This window comes from Euprymna scolopes, chromosome 30, assembly GCF_053919585.1.
Source record: "Euprymna scolopes isolate OS-2025 chromosome 30, ASM5391958v1, whole genome shotgun sequence".
In the NCBI taxonomy this organism is placed as follows: domain Eukaryota; kingdom Metazoa; phylum Mollusca; class Cephalopoda; order Sepiida; family Sepiolidae; genus Euprymna; species Euprymna scolopes.
Genome location: NC_136511.1, coordinates 72,656,404 through 72,675,808, shown reverse-complemented (window position 1 = coordinate 72,675,808; position 19,405 = coordinate 72,656,404). Strand labels below are relative to the sequence as shown.

The 19,405-nt window shown below is 34.1% G+C and overlaps 1 protein-coding gene across 1 annotated transcript in view; it reads left to right on the top strand.

Annotated features, from left to right (window-relative positions):
* LOC145254836 (pappalysin-1-like) overlaps positions 1 to 19,405 on the top strand; it is a 654,441-nt gene that overhangs the window by 303,505 nt on the left and 331,531 nt on the right. The window contains exons 5-6 of the mRNA XM_080113674.1: positions 3,578 to 3,868; positions 7,776 to 7,897. Of these exons, the coding sequence (XP_079969800.1) occupies positions 3,578 to 3,868; positions 7,776 to 7,897 (413 nt within the window). The remainder of the gene's footprint in view (positions 1 to 3,577; positions 3,869 to 7,775; positions 7,898 to 19,405) is intronic.

The window sequence follows — 19,405 nt, the reverse complement described above, 5'->3', positions numbered from 1 at the left end:
GAATTGCTGTCTTACATCAGGTTATCATCTCTCTCTCTCTCTCTCTCTCTCTCTCTATATATATATATATATATATATATATACATATATATATAAATTATGCATGTATATATATATATATATATATATATATATATATATATATACATTGTGTATCAATAAAGTTGTCGCTGTAAACAAAACATCACTACAGCTTATTTAAAACTTTTATTGACGAAATCAATTTAGGTAACTTTATTATGTAGTAAAGCTGACATCTATTCAATGTAGCCGCCTACAGCCTCAAACACCTCTTGATACTAGTCGGGAACTGCGAGCATGCCTTTTCCACAAGCGGCGGCTGGAGCTCGGCGAATACTTGGAAGGTGGCGGTGATCAGGCTGGTCTTAGTGTTGTGGAAGATCTTGTTCTTGACGTATGATCAGACGAATTAGTCCAGCAGGTTCAGATACGGCGGAGAAGTTTGGGGTCAGTGAGAGGAAGATACACAGTTGATGCACTCCTTCTGAAGTCAAGTATGAGTCTCTTTGAAGTTGACCGGCGCCGAGTCCTACTGCCACATCCTGGGTCTGCCAGTGGCCACCTGATTGCACCAGGAAATTAGCACAATCTTCAGCACATCCAGATACACTTTGGTGTTGACTTTCAAGCCGACTTCGAAGATGTGAGGTGGTATGATATGGCACTCATTTGAAACCACACCGAAAACCATAATCTTGGGTCATCTGATTCAAGCGTTGAACCGTCCGGATTTGCATTTTTATTGTGCTGGAAATGATCCTATTTTCATAACTTGGATCGGTAGAGAGAATCAGTTGTACAGTGGCGCATATGCAACTTCGCTCGTTTAACATTGTGTCACTTTCAGACAAAAGAAAACCTATTTTCGTCAAAGGGAAATGGAATCATGTCGCCTTTTCTAGAGCGTTATTTTTATCATTCTTCCTTGTATATATATATGTATATATATATATATATATATATATATATATATATATATATATATATATACTCGCTCTGTTACAATGTTTTATAACTCTCTCATCGCGAGTAGAAAACTAATAGGAGCAATGATTTTGGTATAAACAGATCTATTTTAATATTAATTGTTAAACTTCAGGTCCATCTTTCTACTCCCTATGAACACCGGCAAAAATTATTTTACCATTATGAGTGTAACGTCGCTATTTATTAAAAGATTTTGCGAGAAAAAAAAAACATGCCGGACAAAACTATTTCATGTGTTCAGGGGAAGCGCGAAAGCAAATAGCATTTTTTTACCATGTAGCCACAGCTTGTCAAGGACCAGGCTCCACTCAAGGATAATTGTCAATGGATGCCGTAACAGTCCTTGATGGTGGAAATCTGATTTAATTTATTCTAGAGGGCGACTCATTGAGCATCTGTTAACGTCAGCTGGGAAGCACGCATACTGTATTTTTTTCAGACTGACAAGCAGTTCTGAGTATGAAACACCTCTGCTCATGAAATGTTTTTGTGTTGTTTTAGGCAGAAATAGAAATAGGCTCCTCTTTCTGGCATTATTTCGAGAATAAATACTCAACTCTAACTAAAATGTTAAGCGGTAGTTGGATTTTTAGGTCATGAGAACAGTTAATAATTTATATAAAATATATTACTCAACTAATTTTATATTATATTCGTATTAGTACAAACCCTGCTGTTGCATGATTTCTTATTCGTCACCATTTGGTACTTTAAGATAAATCACTTTTATTCTCAGTATTTTTACCTCTATTCTATACTGTTTGTAAGAATAGTTCTCAGTATTTTTACCTCTATTTTACACTGTTTGTAAGAATAGTTCTCAGTATTTTTACCTCTATTCTATACTGTTTGTAAGAATAGTTCTCAGTATTTTTACCTCTATTCTTTACTGTTTTATAAGAATAGTTCTCAGTATTTTTACCTCTATTTTACACTGTTTGTAAGAATAGTTCTCAGTATTTTTACCTCTATTCTTTACTGTTTTATAAGAATAGTTCTCAGTATTTTTACCTCTATTCTACACTGTTTGTAAAAATAGTTCTCAGTATTTTTACCTCTATTCTACACTGTAAGAATAGTTCTCAGTATTTTACCTCTATTCTACAATGTTTTTAAGAATATTTCTCAGTATTTTTACCTCTATTCTATACTGCTTGTAAGAATATTTCTCAGTATTTTTACCTCTATTCTATACTGTTTGCAAGAATAGTTCTCAGTATTTTTACCTCTATTCTACACTGTTTGTAAAAATAGTTGTCAGTATTTTTACCTCTATTCTATACCGTTTGTAAGACTAGTTCTCAGTATTTTTACCTCTATTCTTTACTGTTTTATAAGAATAGTTCTCAGTATTTTTACCTCCATTCTACACTGTTTGTAAAAATAGTTCTCAGTATTTTTACCTCTATTCTACACTGTAAGAATAGTTCTCAGTATTTTACCTCTATTCTACAATGTTTTTAAGAATAGTTCTCAGTATTTTTACCTCTATTCTATACTGTTTGTAAGAATATTTCTCAGTATTTTTACCTCTATTCAATACTGTTTGTAAGAATAGTTCTCAGTATTTTTACCTCTATTCTTTACTGTTTTATAAGAATAGTTCTCAGTATTTTTACTCTATTCTACAATGTTTTTAAGAATAGTTCTCAGTATTTTTACCTCTATTCTACACGTTAAGAATAGTTCTCAGTATTTTTACCTCTATTCTACACTGTAAGAATAGTTCTCAGTATTTTTACCTCTATTCTACACTGCTTGTAAGAATAGTTCTCAGTATTTTTACCTCTATTCTATACTGTTTGTAAGAATAGTTCTCAGTATTTTAACCACTATTCTACACTGTTTTTAAAAATAGTTCTCAGTATTTTTTCCTCTAATCTACAATGTTTGTAAGAATAGTTCTCAGTATTTTACCTCTAATCTACAATGTTTGTAATAATAGTTCTCAGTATGTTACCTCTATTCTACAATGTTTTTCAGAATAGTTCTCAGTATTTTACCTCTATTCTACACTGTTTGTAAGAATAGTTCTCAGTATTTTTACATCTATTCTACAATGTGTGTTAGAATAGTTCTTCAAACTTTTGTTGTTGGTGAAGTTTTCTTTCTTTTTTTTCATGTTGTTTAAGTAGAAGTTCGTGAAATCTTTCTTCACTTTTTAGTTGCCTTTCTTCATTTCATTCTGTTGATCCATTTAGTGTTTAATCAATTCTAACATACCAGACTTTAAGTTGCAGATGTTTAAAAAGTGTCTTTATAAGTACGACTTTATAAATTTCAGTTTTATGCTGCTAATGTTAGAAATTGTTTCCCCACTTTTTTTCCTTAATAAAAAAATCATTTTTTATAGTACGTTTTTGCGTAAAAAGTTTCGCGGTTGAACTTTAGTAAGCAGTAAAACAATAAGGTAATAATTTCAACAGTAACACTTATTTGTCTTTTCTGAGAGAGGAAAGTGTATTTCTTATTGTTAAATCTTAACACAACGCTCGAATAAAATAAAACCACTGATGTTTTTGCAAATGTAGAAACATATTCATGCGATAATTTTTTTTTATCTTCCAAGGTGGCACCGTTGTCGATACGAACAGTTTTGGACAACCGGGTAAAATGGACGGGCTGATCCACGAATTTGGACACAACCTTGGTCTATGGCACGTGCACCACGGGATATCGGAAGTCAAATGTGATGATCAATGCATGGAGAAAGAAGCATCGCTTGAGTTGGGCGATCTCTGCTCAGACACAGCACCAACAACACAGAATACACATTGTCGCGACCCTGACTGGAACGTACATGCTTGCGGCATTGGTTCTTTCAAGAACACACCTTACAGAAATTACATGAGTTATGCAAGTAAGTGAAAATTATTCATATTATTTTGGTATGAATTAAAAGATAGGCTATATATATATATATATATATATATATATATATATATATATATATATATATATAAGGTCTAGTCATATGCTACTAGTACAATGTAACCCAGTACTACCTGTCTTATGGTCGGGTAACCGGCGATTAAATGGTCCCCCACCAGATTTGTTTGATGAGGAGGGTAGCTAGACTCCTTGAAGGATTAAAAATAAGACATTTCAAGGGGCGAATCAACCCATTTTGGGGTCAAGGGCCAACTAGCACCGTGTGTGTTTGTGTGTATGTATGTGTGTGTTGGGGTGGAGAGGACTCCCGTAAGCCGTGGTGAAGGCAATCCTTCTAGGAGAAGCAAATCTCTGATTAAAAAAAAACATAAAGCGGGAGACCAGTACTAGCATTAAGCTGGTTTGCAGTTTAACTTGTTGCTGGCTATCTTGCTCTTGCTTGTTGCTGGACCTCAACATTTTGAACTGAGAGAGAGACGTAGCTGTCGAACAAAGCAAAGACTCTGTAACATCATCTTTGTAAAGATACTCCCTCAGGCATTTGTCTATAAAAATTGTCCTGTGGCAATGCTGGAAGCATACAGTAATTGATCTCAATGGCCGTCTTAAAGGTCATTCCTGCTTGAGAGTGTGAATTAACCGGTAGGACTAAAAAACAAAAGTCATTGGCTTTAAGTGTCTGAGGGAGTGGTACTCGTCTGACAAGACGTTGCAATCATATATATATATATATATATATATATATATATATATATATATATATATATATATATATATAACGGACATTGTGGAGAAAGGTAATCAGTGAAGAATGCATAAACTTTGAGGAAAAACGTGTAAATCATGCTGTATTAAGAAATGATATATACAATCAGTGGCAGATTTGTTTTGTCTAAAGCTGATTTGGTGAACCAAGTGAGGTCATGCAATGATAGCCAAGATTAACAATTTTATGATGATGTACTGCTGCCCACACCACCGGAGCATTGTTTTAAGATCTGTGAACTGCTATGTCAATTTTCAAACGACACTCAAATGTGCATAATATAGTCCTTAAAAAACGATGCAAGAGCGTAGATAGGCGGAAGGGCCATTTACGTGCACATGGACACACAACATCGACCTAAAGAGATGCAAGCTTCTATCAACAAGAAGTAGCAATCATATATATATATATATATATATATATATATATATATATATATACAAATATATATATAAATATATATATATATATATACAAATATATATATAAATATATATATATAAATATATATATATAAATATATATATAAGTATATATATATAAGTATATTAATATATGTATATATATAAATATATGTATATATATAAATATATGTATATATATATAAATATATATATATAGATATAAATATATATATATAAATAGATATTTATATATATAAATATATAAATAAATATATATATATAAATAAATATATTAAATAAATACATAAATTTATATGAATAAATGCATATATAAATATATATATAAATGCATATATATAAATATATATATATATATATATATATATATATATATATATATATATATATATATATATATCATATCTCCTTCAGTGTCTCCACGTTGGCGACACACGGTTACTAAGTGCCTTGCGGCCCCGGGCTAAACTTGTAAGAGATCTCGGAGTAGTAGGGGACCTCAGAGGTAGTGCGTTATGGCCCGCAATGTGTAGACATCCCTGCTACATTAGCAAACCCTACCTCACTGTCTTGTGGGTACCTCTGTTTGGGCGAAGACAAGAGAAAATAACCCCCAAATCAAACAACCCTTCCTTGTGGGCCGTACCATACCAAAAAGCGAAGAAGGTGGACTTCAAATTGTACTGTTGCCTTGCAGTTTTCCTTAAAAAGCTATGGAACCATATCCAGAAAGAAAGGCGTAATAGCAGATACGATAGGGCGACTATTTACCTCACTTAGATTACTTTCGGCCAGAAGATACGACCTCCTCTGCTGCCTGTTGTCACGAGTTTTCTCCACTGGGCATGAGCAAACACCGAGAAATAAAGCACAAGTAGTCATCGTCAATATGTACGGACTGTATGATGATATATATATATATATATATATATATATATATATATATATATATATATATATATATATATATATATATATATATATATAAATAAAATATAAACGATGGAATTTCTGGGGACATCCTCAGGATTTCGTAGGAAAAATGCAGAAGAAAACGACCACAGAACACATTAGAGTTAAAAAGGAAAACATCCTAAAGTCCTTCCATTCTGGATAGAATCTATAAATGTGCGTGTGGAAATGTTGGATTATTCTATGCATATATATACAAATCAAAACGTTATTCATATACATATGTACCTGCACATTTACTTTGTTTTTTATCTAATTTATTTTGTTGAAATTATATGAGAGATGGTTTAAGACAGATAGACTGATTATGTAGGATATGTATTCATATTTTGCTCTCTAATTATTATATTTCCTATAATAGGGGCTAAATTCTAGAAACCTTTTCTTTGCGTTAGTGCTAGTATTTAAAATAAGTGCTGATTCTAGAAGTCTTTGTTTAGCTCTGTCTATCACGAATTTAATAATTTTTGCATGCTCAAAGTTAAACGAGTGATCATGATCAGCACAATGGCAGAAATGTGCATTTAAGGAGTTTCCATTCTTTATGACTCTTTTATGTTCATTAAGTCTTACTTCTAACTTACGCTGTATTTCTCCTATGTATGTTTTGTGGCAGTCATTACACGGGATAGAGTATATGCCGTCGTTGGATGTGAGTGTTTTTTTGGGGAGTGGTTAATGGTTTTTAATGTTTGTTTTATTGTTGGAGAAGTTGTTTGTATCGAATATATACCAAGTCTATTGAGAGTGTCGCAAATTTTTGCATTATTAGTATGGGTAGGAATAAAGACATATCTGTTTAGTAGGGAAATATTGGTTGTATTATATTTCTGTTTGTTTATATTAGAATATATTTTCGTGGCTTTTTTCCTCGCGTTAGAAATGAAATAGGTCAGTTATTGTAATGTCTTTAACACGTTCGTAATATGTTGAATTTCATCATCAAGATATTTGGGGCTACATACTCTGAACGTACACAAGAAAAAACTAATGATCATGCCAGTTTTTATTTTATTATTGTGGTGCGAGTAGTAGTGAATATGTATTATTATAGTAAATGATTATGTCAGTCCCTTAGGAAACTCATTTCGTTGGATTTTATTTTTATCTTATTATTTTAAATTTTAGAGTGCAGGGATAAGGTTTGATTGAGCAGTATTCGCTTTGCTCAGTGATTTGGGGCAACAAATCGAATAAACCATTTTCTGTCTTCAACCGTTTACTTCGTTTTCGTCTTTCTTTTCCGGATTTGGACGAACTCGTTTGCAGGTAGCATTTACTCAAACGCCCAAAATTGCTAACGGCGGGCACTGGAGTAAAAAGCCGTCAAGGCATGTTATAAATGCTCATGTATTTTAATTGAGTTTAACTTATGAAAAATGAATCTCTCCAAAGAGATTAAATATATATAAGATAACCTATTTTTGTTTAAAGAAATTTTCGAAACATATGCTATTCCATTGCAATAACAAATAGAAATTGATTAGTTAGAAAAAATGTTGATTTGTCAGCTCAAATTCTATTTAGGTCTAACTTTAAAACTCGGTCGGGATAGTTTTATTAATTTAGGAAATTTCGAAATCTGTGTACAAATCACTTTTAAACGAAGTTGTTGGTCCACTGTTTATTTCGAATTTGTTCGCTAGGTTTTTTAAATTTCTATTTTAACGTATATTCAAATGATTTCTTTGATTCTGAAATTTCGATTTTTGCAGGCGGAAACTGTACAAACCATTTTACTCCACAACAAGTTGCGCGAATGCATTGCTATTTAGATCTAGTTTACCAACCTTGGCAGACAATTATGAGGCCATCGCCTGTTCCGCTTCCACCTAAGGTAAGTCCTAACAATATTTCCAATTTACATGTAAAATCATGTTCAAAAGAAAATATAAAATTTGTAACTTTTTTCCGTTTATTGTTGATTATGTTTTATTTAGATCGCTTTTGTTTATTTATACGAATCCTTGAATTGTTGGTCCGAAAACTTCCGACTACTGTAATGTAATCTCCGATCTTTTCCAAGTGTATGTTGTCAGATTTGAAAATCTTTTGGTCGAACTCGAGAATCTTTACTGTTAAATTAAACTGAAGAAGCCCCCATTAAATGTTGTACAAGTTCGATAATTGAATACACCCCACCAGGAAAACAAACAATAAAAATGTTTTTGTAAACCGCTCGTGAAAACCTATTTTTTAGATCAATTAAACTGCATAAAAAACTACGTAACAGAGAAAAATGAACCACATTTTTTTGTTTTTAAAAACTTTCTTGTTATTTGAAATGTCTACTACAAAATTCTTCCGCGATGAGACAAGGCACTTTACTACGTGCGTGCCTGCGCTAACGCATCATGTAAGAATAGTATGAACAAAGGCGGTGATATGGGACAAAATAGTGCGAGTATTCAGAGGTCAATACCATGCAAACCGTAAATTTGCGACGGGTTTGAATATCAGATTCGTTGTCAGCGACCACGGAACAATATAAAAAAAAACAAATTTTATTGGTCGGTGTTCTTTTCTAGTTAAAGTAAACATTTACCAATTTATTTTTAAGAACTTCGCGATAAATAATAAAACCAACCGAACGAAAAATGTAAGAAAACCAATATGTCCCCAAAAAGACGTCTGCTCGTGAATATGCTTCCTACACATTATAGAAAACATAAATCTACCGTAACTGTATTGAATAAGTAAGAAGGGGTATGGAGACAGACTCTCTAGAACTTTGAAGAATATTCTTGGCTGGCGCCATTCAAAATTATACCGCATTCACACTGTGGAATTAAACCTACTTACAATTAAAACATACATTAAATCTCCCTCTTACTCTCTCTCTCTCTTTCTCTCATCCTGTGCAAATTTAATTGCTTCCACTGCATGAATTCCTACCTATCCCCTCTTCCATTTACAATGAAAGCATAGCAATGTCCTTTTTATTCGCTTCGAAGGGTGTAACTTTCCAGTAGATATGTAACCTACTAAATAACAGTAGATATATAACCTACTAAATAACCAATTAACATTAACTAACAATGCAGGATCGCAGAAATACCTGGTTTAGAACCAAGTCGCGGTGCAATCCCTCTCGGTGCTGATGGACTCGTAGATCTTCCCAGGTCATGGGTCTTAGGGAGAGAAAACACTGAAGCTAAACCTAGGGGAGGGAGGCCTATTAAGTCCTGGACGACAATCTTCCTAGAGCTGATGACTCAAACAAATTACCGGTTGACAAACCTAAAATGCTTCAGGAGGAGATACGTTCCGTCTATCACCCGGCTTTCATACTCCTTCTTTGCCTATTAACAAGGTGTAGAGGCGCTATCATAGGGAGTCGAAAGAATCACCCAGTGGTCGACCCTGTTTCCTGACTAGGGCAACGAACGCCGTTTTCCCCACTCCCGCCACACCCCATCCCCCTAAACTTGATATATGCCGGTACAGTTGGACTGGGCGGACTTTTGTCTGATGGGTTCTGAGTACTGGATTGACAGTTCCTGGCTGCTGTTTCCGACTGATAGTACAGGAGCCCGAACTCTTACGTAGCGCTTAGAGCGGCTGCTCCATCAACAGTTGTACAATATCGGGATATTTGTGGTGCCATGTCGCGCATGGAAAGTTCTTCTGCACTCATCCCGGTCGGCTTTCCTGGGGCCACAATCCTGTAGGTAAAGACAGCTGATGGTGTACTTGTATTGCATGTCTGATATTCTGCACAACCACTCGTCCAGCACCCCAAACTCACCTTAACAAGCACTTTTAAATTAAATAAAATGAAATGATAGTTCAATCAAAAATGACTTTTAAACCAGGACCAACACCCCCTCCCCCCCCAAAAAAAAAACAACCAGCTTCCTCCCTTGGAACTTGCATTTACGGATATCCGCGTGCTTAGAACTAACTTAGGTTACGTTAAATCATTTCTACTAGTAAACACCCAAGATATATTAGCATTAAGTAAAACTAATCTACCCGATTCCATTCCATCTAACCATTTTAACATGCTTGGTTATCTTCCACTCTGTCGCAAGGACTCAGACAGACATATGCATGGACTTGGAGTCTATATAAATAACACCCTCCCGTGACTAGGGAAACTACACTAGAACCAGACGACTAGGCCTTTACGTGCTTCAGACTAAACATGCAAAATAATATTATGTATTTGTATATTCTCTACGGCTCTCCTTCGACCCAAGACTGTAGCCTAATAAACAAAGTCTCTGACAGCATAGATATATCACTCTCCCTCGATACTAGCGCACAAATACATTTATTTGATGACTTTAATGTCCACCACATTAACTGGCTTGGGTTTTCTACTTACACAGACGTAGCTGGTAGCACAAAATATCTTGTCTATATCTCATTCCCTATCACAGACGGTTACATTTCCGACACGTTTCCAGACCAGCAAGATCATGCCTCACTTCTAGATCTATTTCTGACCACAGTTCCCGATGATTATACAACAAATGGCCACAGCCCACTCGGGAATGCTGATCATGCTGTGATTATGGTAGAAATCGCCCTAAATTCTCGACCCAAAACTGAAGACTTACTGCTCAAAACAACGAGGTATTACAAAAAGGCTGGATTGCCATCAACAATTTCATCAGAGATGCTCCATGGGGAAATATCTCATCTCTTTCAGCTGAACAGTCCGCAAATGTAATCACTGAATGGTTCAAAACAGCAATTGAAGCAAATGTTCCCACACGGAAATTCTATAGCAAGCCCCACTCGGGCCAATGGTTTACCTCTAGTTGTGCAGCTTCCATTGCTCAAAGGCAGCATGCATACCGCAAATTAAACCGACATACGTCCAGTCCAAACAGACAGAAGTATATAAAAGCTAGAAGTAATTGTACGAGAGAAATAGTTACAGCTAAGACAAAATACACTGAAACCCCCAGAAAATGCATCGAAGCACAGACATTAGGAGCCCGTGATTTTTGGAATATCCACAACAATGTAGTAAATAATGGGCAGTCAACGATTCCAACACTATCAAACAATCGTGAGGTTATTTGCAAGACAACCGAGAATGCTAACCTGCTTGCCAGTCGGTTTGCCTCTAACTTCACATTGGACCCGGCACATCATTCCCTCCCTGACTTTCCTTTGCAGACAGACGCCACACTAGATGATTTGAAAACCAAACCTTCTCAGGTACAAGGAATCATAACAAACCTAGACACCTCAAAAGCATGTGGACCCGATCTCATCGCGGCTGTGCTATAAAAAATGCCCCGCTGAGGTTGCTCCAGTTCTCTCAAAACTTTACAACAAATGCCTCAACGAATCTTGTTTTCCTGACTGCTGGAAAACCACGTCTGTGGTACTAGTTTTCAGGAATTCTGAGAGAACTGACCCATTAAATTATCGCCCCTTAGCCTTCTCCCGCTTTTCGTCAAAATATTTGAGTCCTTCATTAATCAAGCTCTAGTCGATCACCTTACAGCTGCTAAATTTCTGACTGACAATCAATATGGATTTACGCAAGCCTGTTCCACAACAGATATCCCTACTGTAATCTCCAAGCATATATACAGTTCACTGGACAAAACAAGAGAGGGTAGAGCGGTAGGCTTTTGACAGGGTATGGCACGATGGTCTTTTAAGGAAATTAGACTATATGGTATACCTGGAAGAATACATATTGTAATTAAATCCTTCTTAAGTAAGAGAAAAATCCAGGTTGTCCTTGATGTTCGTACGTCTAAAAAAATATGATATAAATGCGGGAGTACCTCAGGGATCTATCCTTATACCTTTATTATTCTTAATATTCATAAATGACATCCCTGATAAAATTGTTTCTAATATTGGTATATTTGATTGCTGATGACGCCACACTCTGTAGCAGGCACGAGGGAAAAACAAATGAACATATATCTAAGGAAATGGCAGAAACACTAGAGGATGTCCTCCAATCTGTAGTGGACTGGGGACATAAATGGAGAATCACATTCAATGCTGCCAAGGCTGAGCTTGTTTCCTTCAATAATTACAAACCTTTCTCTACCACCAATAGCAATTGCCAAGAACACATTACCCGAAAGTACTGCCTTTAAACTCCTCAGCCTAACGTTTACAAGGAACATGAACTGGAATAGATACATTGAGAGCATTGCAAAGGCTGTTGCAGAGAAGGTGGGCTGTCTCTACTGCGCTAGAAAACTACTTACGCCTGAAAGTATCCTGTACCTCTATAAGGGTACCATTCTCTCATGTATGGAATACTGTTGTCACATTTGGGCTGGTGCACCAGCTACTTATCTCTGACTTCTTTACAGGGTTCAAAAGAGAGTCGTCACCCTGATAGGTCCTGAACTGTAATCTAGGCTTCAGCCTCTGTCCCATTGACAAAATGTTGCATCCTTCTGCCTGTTCTGCAAGTACTTTAATGGTGAATGCTCTGACGAACTACAAGCACTTGTACCCCCTCGATGTCAACACCCTCTACAAACCCGACAAGCAGATAAATCCCACCCCTTCACAGTAGAGATTCCTAGGAGTAAGAAAGTTTTTTACTCATATAGTTTCTTCCCCAGAACTACTAAACTTTGGAACTCGCTTCTGAGATTCTGCTTTCCCAACTGTACTGATATGCAGAAGTTCAAGTGTAATGTGAATAGACATCTTGCCAATCATCTCCCTTCATAATACCTCTGCAACTAATGTCCCCGATAGTATCCCCCTACTTCAAAGTGGCACTGTGCCTTGGTTGGGATGAAAATTTGAATAAAAAATATTTTTGGCATAAATTTCAAAGTAAAAGCAGCTATTGAATAAAATCAGTTTTAGGCATTATACTTGCATTGTTCGAAATAACAACAAGTGGAATATTGTCAGTCACACGAAGATTTCTAACAATGTCAATTTTCCTTCTGAATTATCCGACATTGTTGACATTTTTTTTTAAATATGAAGGAAATAAAAATTTAACGAAAACCAGGTTATATATCCAATGTAAATAGAAGAAACAATTAGTGGTGGCTTTCTCCTTTAAACTTCAACCATCACCTCGGCGTAGCATTGGGTTGTAACTGCATCCCTGCAAGTAAACAGTGGCTCTCTTATAAATTATCATAACTCAATTGGAAAAAAAAAGATTTCTGCATCAACAGATAAATGTGCAATAAAATATTTAACCGGAAATTATTTTACTGAAAACTTAGGTCACTATTGCACTTTAAAAAGGAAGATAATAGAGTTTAAGAAAAATATTTTATTTACACTCAAAAAATTCAAAACTTTGCTCAAAACTAACTCTTCAATGCTCAAACATTGTAATGAATGTCAATAAAATACTGAGCACTTAGATAAAGTCTCTAGACCTTTTCCTATGAAATAATTTGTGTGTTCAAATAAATAGATTTATATTTGAAAATTACAATGCGCAGCGAATTAATTCTGAAATTATAAATTTCAATACAAAAAAAAACAACTTTTTTTGCACAACTTTCAATGTAAAAACATCTATTGTGCATACTTTTATTAAAGTTCATTTTGGGCATTATACTTGCATTGTTAGGAATGATAATAACAAGTAGAATATTATCAGTGTCACTAATATTTCCCATAATTTCAATTTTCATTCTAAAATGTCCAACAATATTGGCATTTCTTTTGAAAAATATAAAAGAAACAAATAATTGAGAAAATTCAGGCCATATATCCAATAGAAATAGCAAAAACATTAGTGCTGACCTTTTCCCTTTCAATTCAACCACTACCTCAGCATGGTATAAGGTTGTAACTACATCCCCGCAGGCGAACGATGTAACTTCTATGAATCATTTAAACTCAGAAATTTTAAATATTTTTTGTAAATATTGCATTATGTGATACTTTTCATGCGATCCTTAGCAGGTTTTATTAATAAATATAATGCTATTGTTTCTGTTGTTTGTTAATGTTGTTGATAAATATAATTTTAAAAAGTTAGGTAATTTCTTGAAAAAGATTTCTGCCTCAACAGAAAAATGTTTAACAAAATGTTTAACTGGATACTTATTTTACCGAAAACAATTAATATTAAAATATAAAAAGGAAGATACTAGAATTAAAAAAATATATATTTACACTCAATCAGATGTGCCTTCTACATTAATAAATACGTAGTTGCCATTTTGTTGCACTTTTTATGATTTTAAATATTTATAAATTTTCTCATTATATAAAAAAACAATTATTATATTGATTATAATTTTTTGACAGTAGAAATAAAATGAATTGCATATAAAACATTATATATGTATTGATAAGCAATTTAAAGCCTGAATTATATTAGTACCTCCTTTCTCTAACGTTATTATCACAATCACAACATTTCTGTCGGTGTATCCTACGATCTTCTTAAGATTTATCTTGTCGAACTCTGGAATATTTTTGTCAAACTTGTGAATTGGGACTTAATTTCGAACGGACCTTTTAATGACTTCACGAGTGTAGATTACTCTTGTTCTGTTAGCCATCACTGAATAGAGGCCCTAATAAATTCCAAACTACATTTTTCTGTCGCTCATGCTGAGAATTGAATCTTCAACATTCTGGAGAATATCACTTTTACAATTGATTTTTCCAAGTATTCTAACTACTGCCCACCTGCCCTTGCGGCTGACGGAAAAAGAGCATGCTTCCTCCGTGAAGTAAATAAACAGTTCTATTCAAAATTCTGCCCAAATTCTCATGTTCGACACGATGCACCTGAAGAACAAACGTTGTTAAAATAACACTCAAGATAAGAACAGTCGTCCGATGAATCCAAATAATACGAATCGACCTTAATTGTTGTCCTCAACTGGTCACCGACACGTATGTCCCAGCCATTTAGAGAGGGGGAAGTGAGAGAATGTTGTCAATGAGCTTTTACCCAGGTCAGCAAGCTGCATGTGTATACTATAGAAGATGTCGTTGAAGGAGGTCGGACGGTAAGGACAAGGGGGAGTATAATTTTCGGTGAAGAATAGAAAACAGAAAACGATATCCACAGCGGTAGCGACTAAAGGAACACAGCGACGATGGTTTTGGATCATTCAGACGATAGACATCATAAAAGATATTATTTTCCTCGTTGAAATATTTAAAGATCGAAATTTACTGATTATGTGACCCGGGTTTCACACATTTTCTGACCAGACTTTTCAATTTCTTACTTTTTTGGAACTTACGCAGAAAGTATTTGAAGGAAACAAACCTGTCTAAAAGATTTTAGCATTAAATAGAAAATCCCTGTGGAGTTCAGTAATGGGCACAACATTACGCTTTACATCTCGCATCGCATCTATCCCTCGACTGTTATCCTTATCTTTACAGTTGTTTTTGTTTCGCCACGTTTCGGCCAACTCATCCTATGGCCTTCTGCAAGTTATTATACGTGACACAATAGAGATGCTGAACTGCGTAACTGTATGCCCAGTAATTTCGGTTTTCCTTAGTTGTTGTTGTTGCCTCACCACGCTTTGGCTAACTAATAATCTGGCCTGTTATAAGTAGGATTGAAACCGCTGTCTTATGAAAATGCTCACCTGGAACTATAGAGGTTTAAGGTTGAAAAAAAATAAAGAAATAAACAAAAATAATGTATAACGTTATTTCTTAATTGAATTTTTTCCATTCAAGAATCTAAGTGTCGAATAACAACAATTATAATAATAATCGTCTAAGTTACTTGGCAATTCACTTTACTCCAAAATATAAAGTTTCCTGATTGGAAGGTTGGTAGACATGAAAAGAGAAAGAAATAAGCATGTCGAACGTGGGAATCCCACGGACGTTCGTACGACAGAACGAGAACATTCTACCCCGTCGATTAAATAAAAGGTTCCGTTCGAAATACCGTACACATTTCTAACTTCAATAGAAAGATGCTCGGGTTCAATAGAAAAACTCTCGAATCTGACAGAAATATACCCAAGTTGGACAAGATACTCTTGAAAATGTTTGGATGCTACACCGACCAAAACGTTGTCAAAATAACATCCAAGTTTCGAACAGTAATTAGAAGAACCAATCTTCATCAAAAACAATCTGAAATATCTATCAATTTTGATGCAATTTATCAGCTCTTAAACTCCTGATGTTCTGTCATTCTAAATTCATCCTTCTTAAAGCAGCTATTCCCCACATAAGCAAATAAATGTCACATCTACAAATAATCCTTCTACAAAAACCAGGGTTTTACATATATTTTGTGCCCAATTTTGACAGTTGATATGCCAAACACGCGTGTTGCCGTGTTTTAAAATATGTGTAATCTGTCAAATAATTATGTAAAAATGATAAGACGAGAAATGTGAACCTTTCAAAAAATTATTCAACAACTTATGACCGAGATCTTAATAGTGTGCCGTTGAACGGGCAATGACAGGGATGTGAGTCACAAATTACACTCCTTACTCTTATGACAGAGAAATCAATAGAGGCTGGTAAAAAGTACGTTCAAAATTGTGGTGACATTGAAAATATTGCTCGTTTTAATGGTATCACTCCCATCTTCATAGTTCTTCACCGTTTCATTTTAGTTAACATATAAGAGGTATTCTTATTGGAACTACCATATTGTGATTTTTTGCAAAAATTATCAGAGGAAAAAGAGATCTGTTTATATAGAAAGGGTTTTAAAGATACCTGATAATATCGAGAGGGTTTTAAAGAGATCTGGAAAAATAGAGTGGATTTTAAATAAACCTGGTAATATAGAGAGGGTTTTAAAGATACCTGGTAATACAGAAAGGGTTTTAAAGGAACCTGGTAATATAGCGAGGGGTTTAAAGAGGTCTGGTAATATAGAGAAGGGTTTAAAGAGACCTGGTAATATAGAGGGTTTTTTAAAGAGACCTGCTAATATTGAGAGGGTTTTAAAGATACCTGGTAATATAGAGAGGGTTTTTAAAAAGATCTGGTAATATAGAGAGGTTTTAAAGAGACCTGGTAATATATAAAGGGTTTTACAGAGACGTGGTAATATAGAGAGGGTTTTAAAGAGACCTGGTCGTATCGAGAGGGTTTTAAAGAGACATGATGATATAAATAGGGTTTCAAAGAGACCGGTAATATAAATAGGGTTTCAAAGAGACCTGGTAATAGAGAGAGGATTTTAAAAAGACCTGGTAATATAGAGAGGATTTTAAAGAGACATGGTAATATAGAGATAACTTTAAAGAAAAGAAATAACATAATCAATAACCAAAATTGCATAAAAATTGACAACCGCCAAAACCGCTTGTTACATGTAAAGAATCTAACGGCAATAAGTAGCGAATAAATTAGATTGTGTTATTTTTGAACAGGGTCATTCTTACTGCGGGTCAGGATAACCAAGAGATTAACCAAAAGAGAAGGTTGAAAGAAATATGGTGGACAAAGCAAAGTTAGGAGGTCAAATACTGAAGACAAATCAGAAGTCGAACGATTCTTTGTGACGTTTTCGAACGAGAAAAACAAAACTAAGCTTCTCAGGCAGTTTCTCCGTTGAATGCAATGTAAACGTGACATACCAATGATGTAGTAAACTGATAGGCTCGTCACTCATTTCTATAGCTTAAAAAATAAGTTAATAGGGAAATAATTAATAAGTTATTTATTTACTTACTCCATAAATACAATCTCTCCAAATAAAATATTAAACAAAACTCAGCGAACGTCTACTTGTGTCTTTCACGCATAAAAATATTGATATTAGTCAAACAGATGATCGCTGGAGCTACGGCAACTAAACGCAATTAAGATAATAAAAAGTGTCCGCTTAAACACCGCTCATATGCCTGTACACCGAATACATTATTACTAAAAATGTAACACAATGGAACAAAAATAATGAAACACGAAAATAAGAAGGCGCAGCAGATAATTTTTTTTAAGGGATTAAGAAGAATATTGACACGACTATGAAAAAGAAAAATTAAAAAAAAAAACACCCTAATGATAACCGCACAACATAATGCCGCTCGAAAAAAAAAAAAAAAAAAAAAAATATATATATATATATATATATATATATATATATATATATATATATATATATATATATATTGTTTGTTTTGGTTTTAGCGATATGTTTCGAATGAATTCAATTATTTACGAAAGAGCATTTTTACCTAAATGCGAGTTGGGAATAATTTTCTCTTTAAACAGTTTGGTACCCTCACGGTGGAAGCGAATTGACATGGCAAGCATAAAACGGTATAAATATTTGTAGACACTAGAAACCCAAGAATAAAGTTTCACCACCATAAGGATAACTAGGAAATCTAGATTCGGAAATCAGTACACAACATAGAGTCGCCGATAACTGAGGTTCATCGTTTGTATGGATTACGATGTATTCATGAGTGTAGATAATATATCTATCTATCTATCTATCTATCTATCTATCTATATATATATATATATATATATATATATATATATAACTACTTCATTTACTCACATAAATTTATACGAAAGTAAAGATTTATGCGTAAACTTCAAGTATTTACTTAAAAAGTGCTCAATACGTAGGTAGAGCTAGTTTGTAAGTTATTAAATATATATGGCGATTAAGCTACACTGAATATTCGGCGTTTCATCCACTCTAGGATTCCTCATCCTAGAGTGGATGAAAAAAAAAATATATATAAATATATATATATATAAGTATATATATATACATATATATAAATATATATAAATATACATATATATACATATATAAATAGAAATATATATATGCATATATATATATATATTTTACCTAAAGTATGATGAAGAAGAAGAACGATGATAGAATTAACGATAATTAATAATAATAAAAAAATTAGACATTTACGCATTTAAACCGTGCGAAAGTCATATCCCGTTCACATAGAATAAATGCTTTCACATAGAATAAGTGCTTGTATATGGTAAAACCTGTGCTCATCTTTTCTGAAATATTAATATCTGTGAAACCTTATTATTCCGTAATTGTGTATCATAATACGTAGTTCTCGGCAACTTAAGATAAAAATGGTAAAATTAAAGTTCGGCCAGCTCGACCCAGTAGTATATATTTCTTGGGGTACAAAACTTTATTAAGGCAATCAGGAGGGGAAGACGTATTCATTCAGAATTCATTTCATATTAAGAAAATAAAGACCGAAGAAAAAAGGAAAATGGATAGCGACTAAAAAATAAAAGTAGGGAAATAGAAAAAAAAACCCAAAACGAGTAAATTGACATGTTTCACCCTCAGTCATCAGAATTGGAGTCGAGGGATTTATTTTTTAGTAATTTGTTTTTCTTAATCGTATGGGGATGAATCGTATGGGTATATATATATATATATATATATATATATATATATATATATATA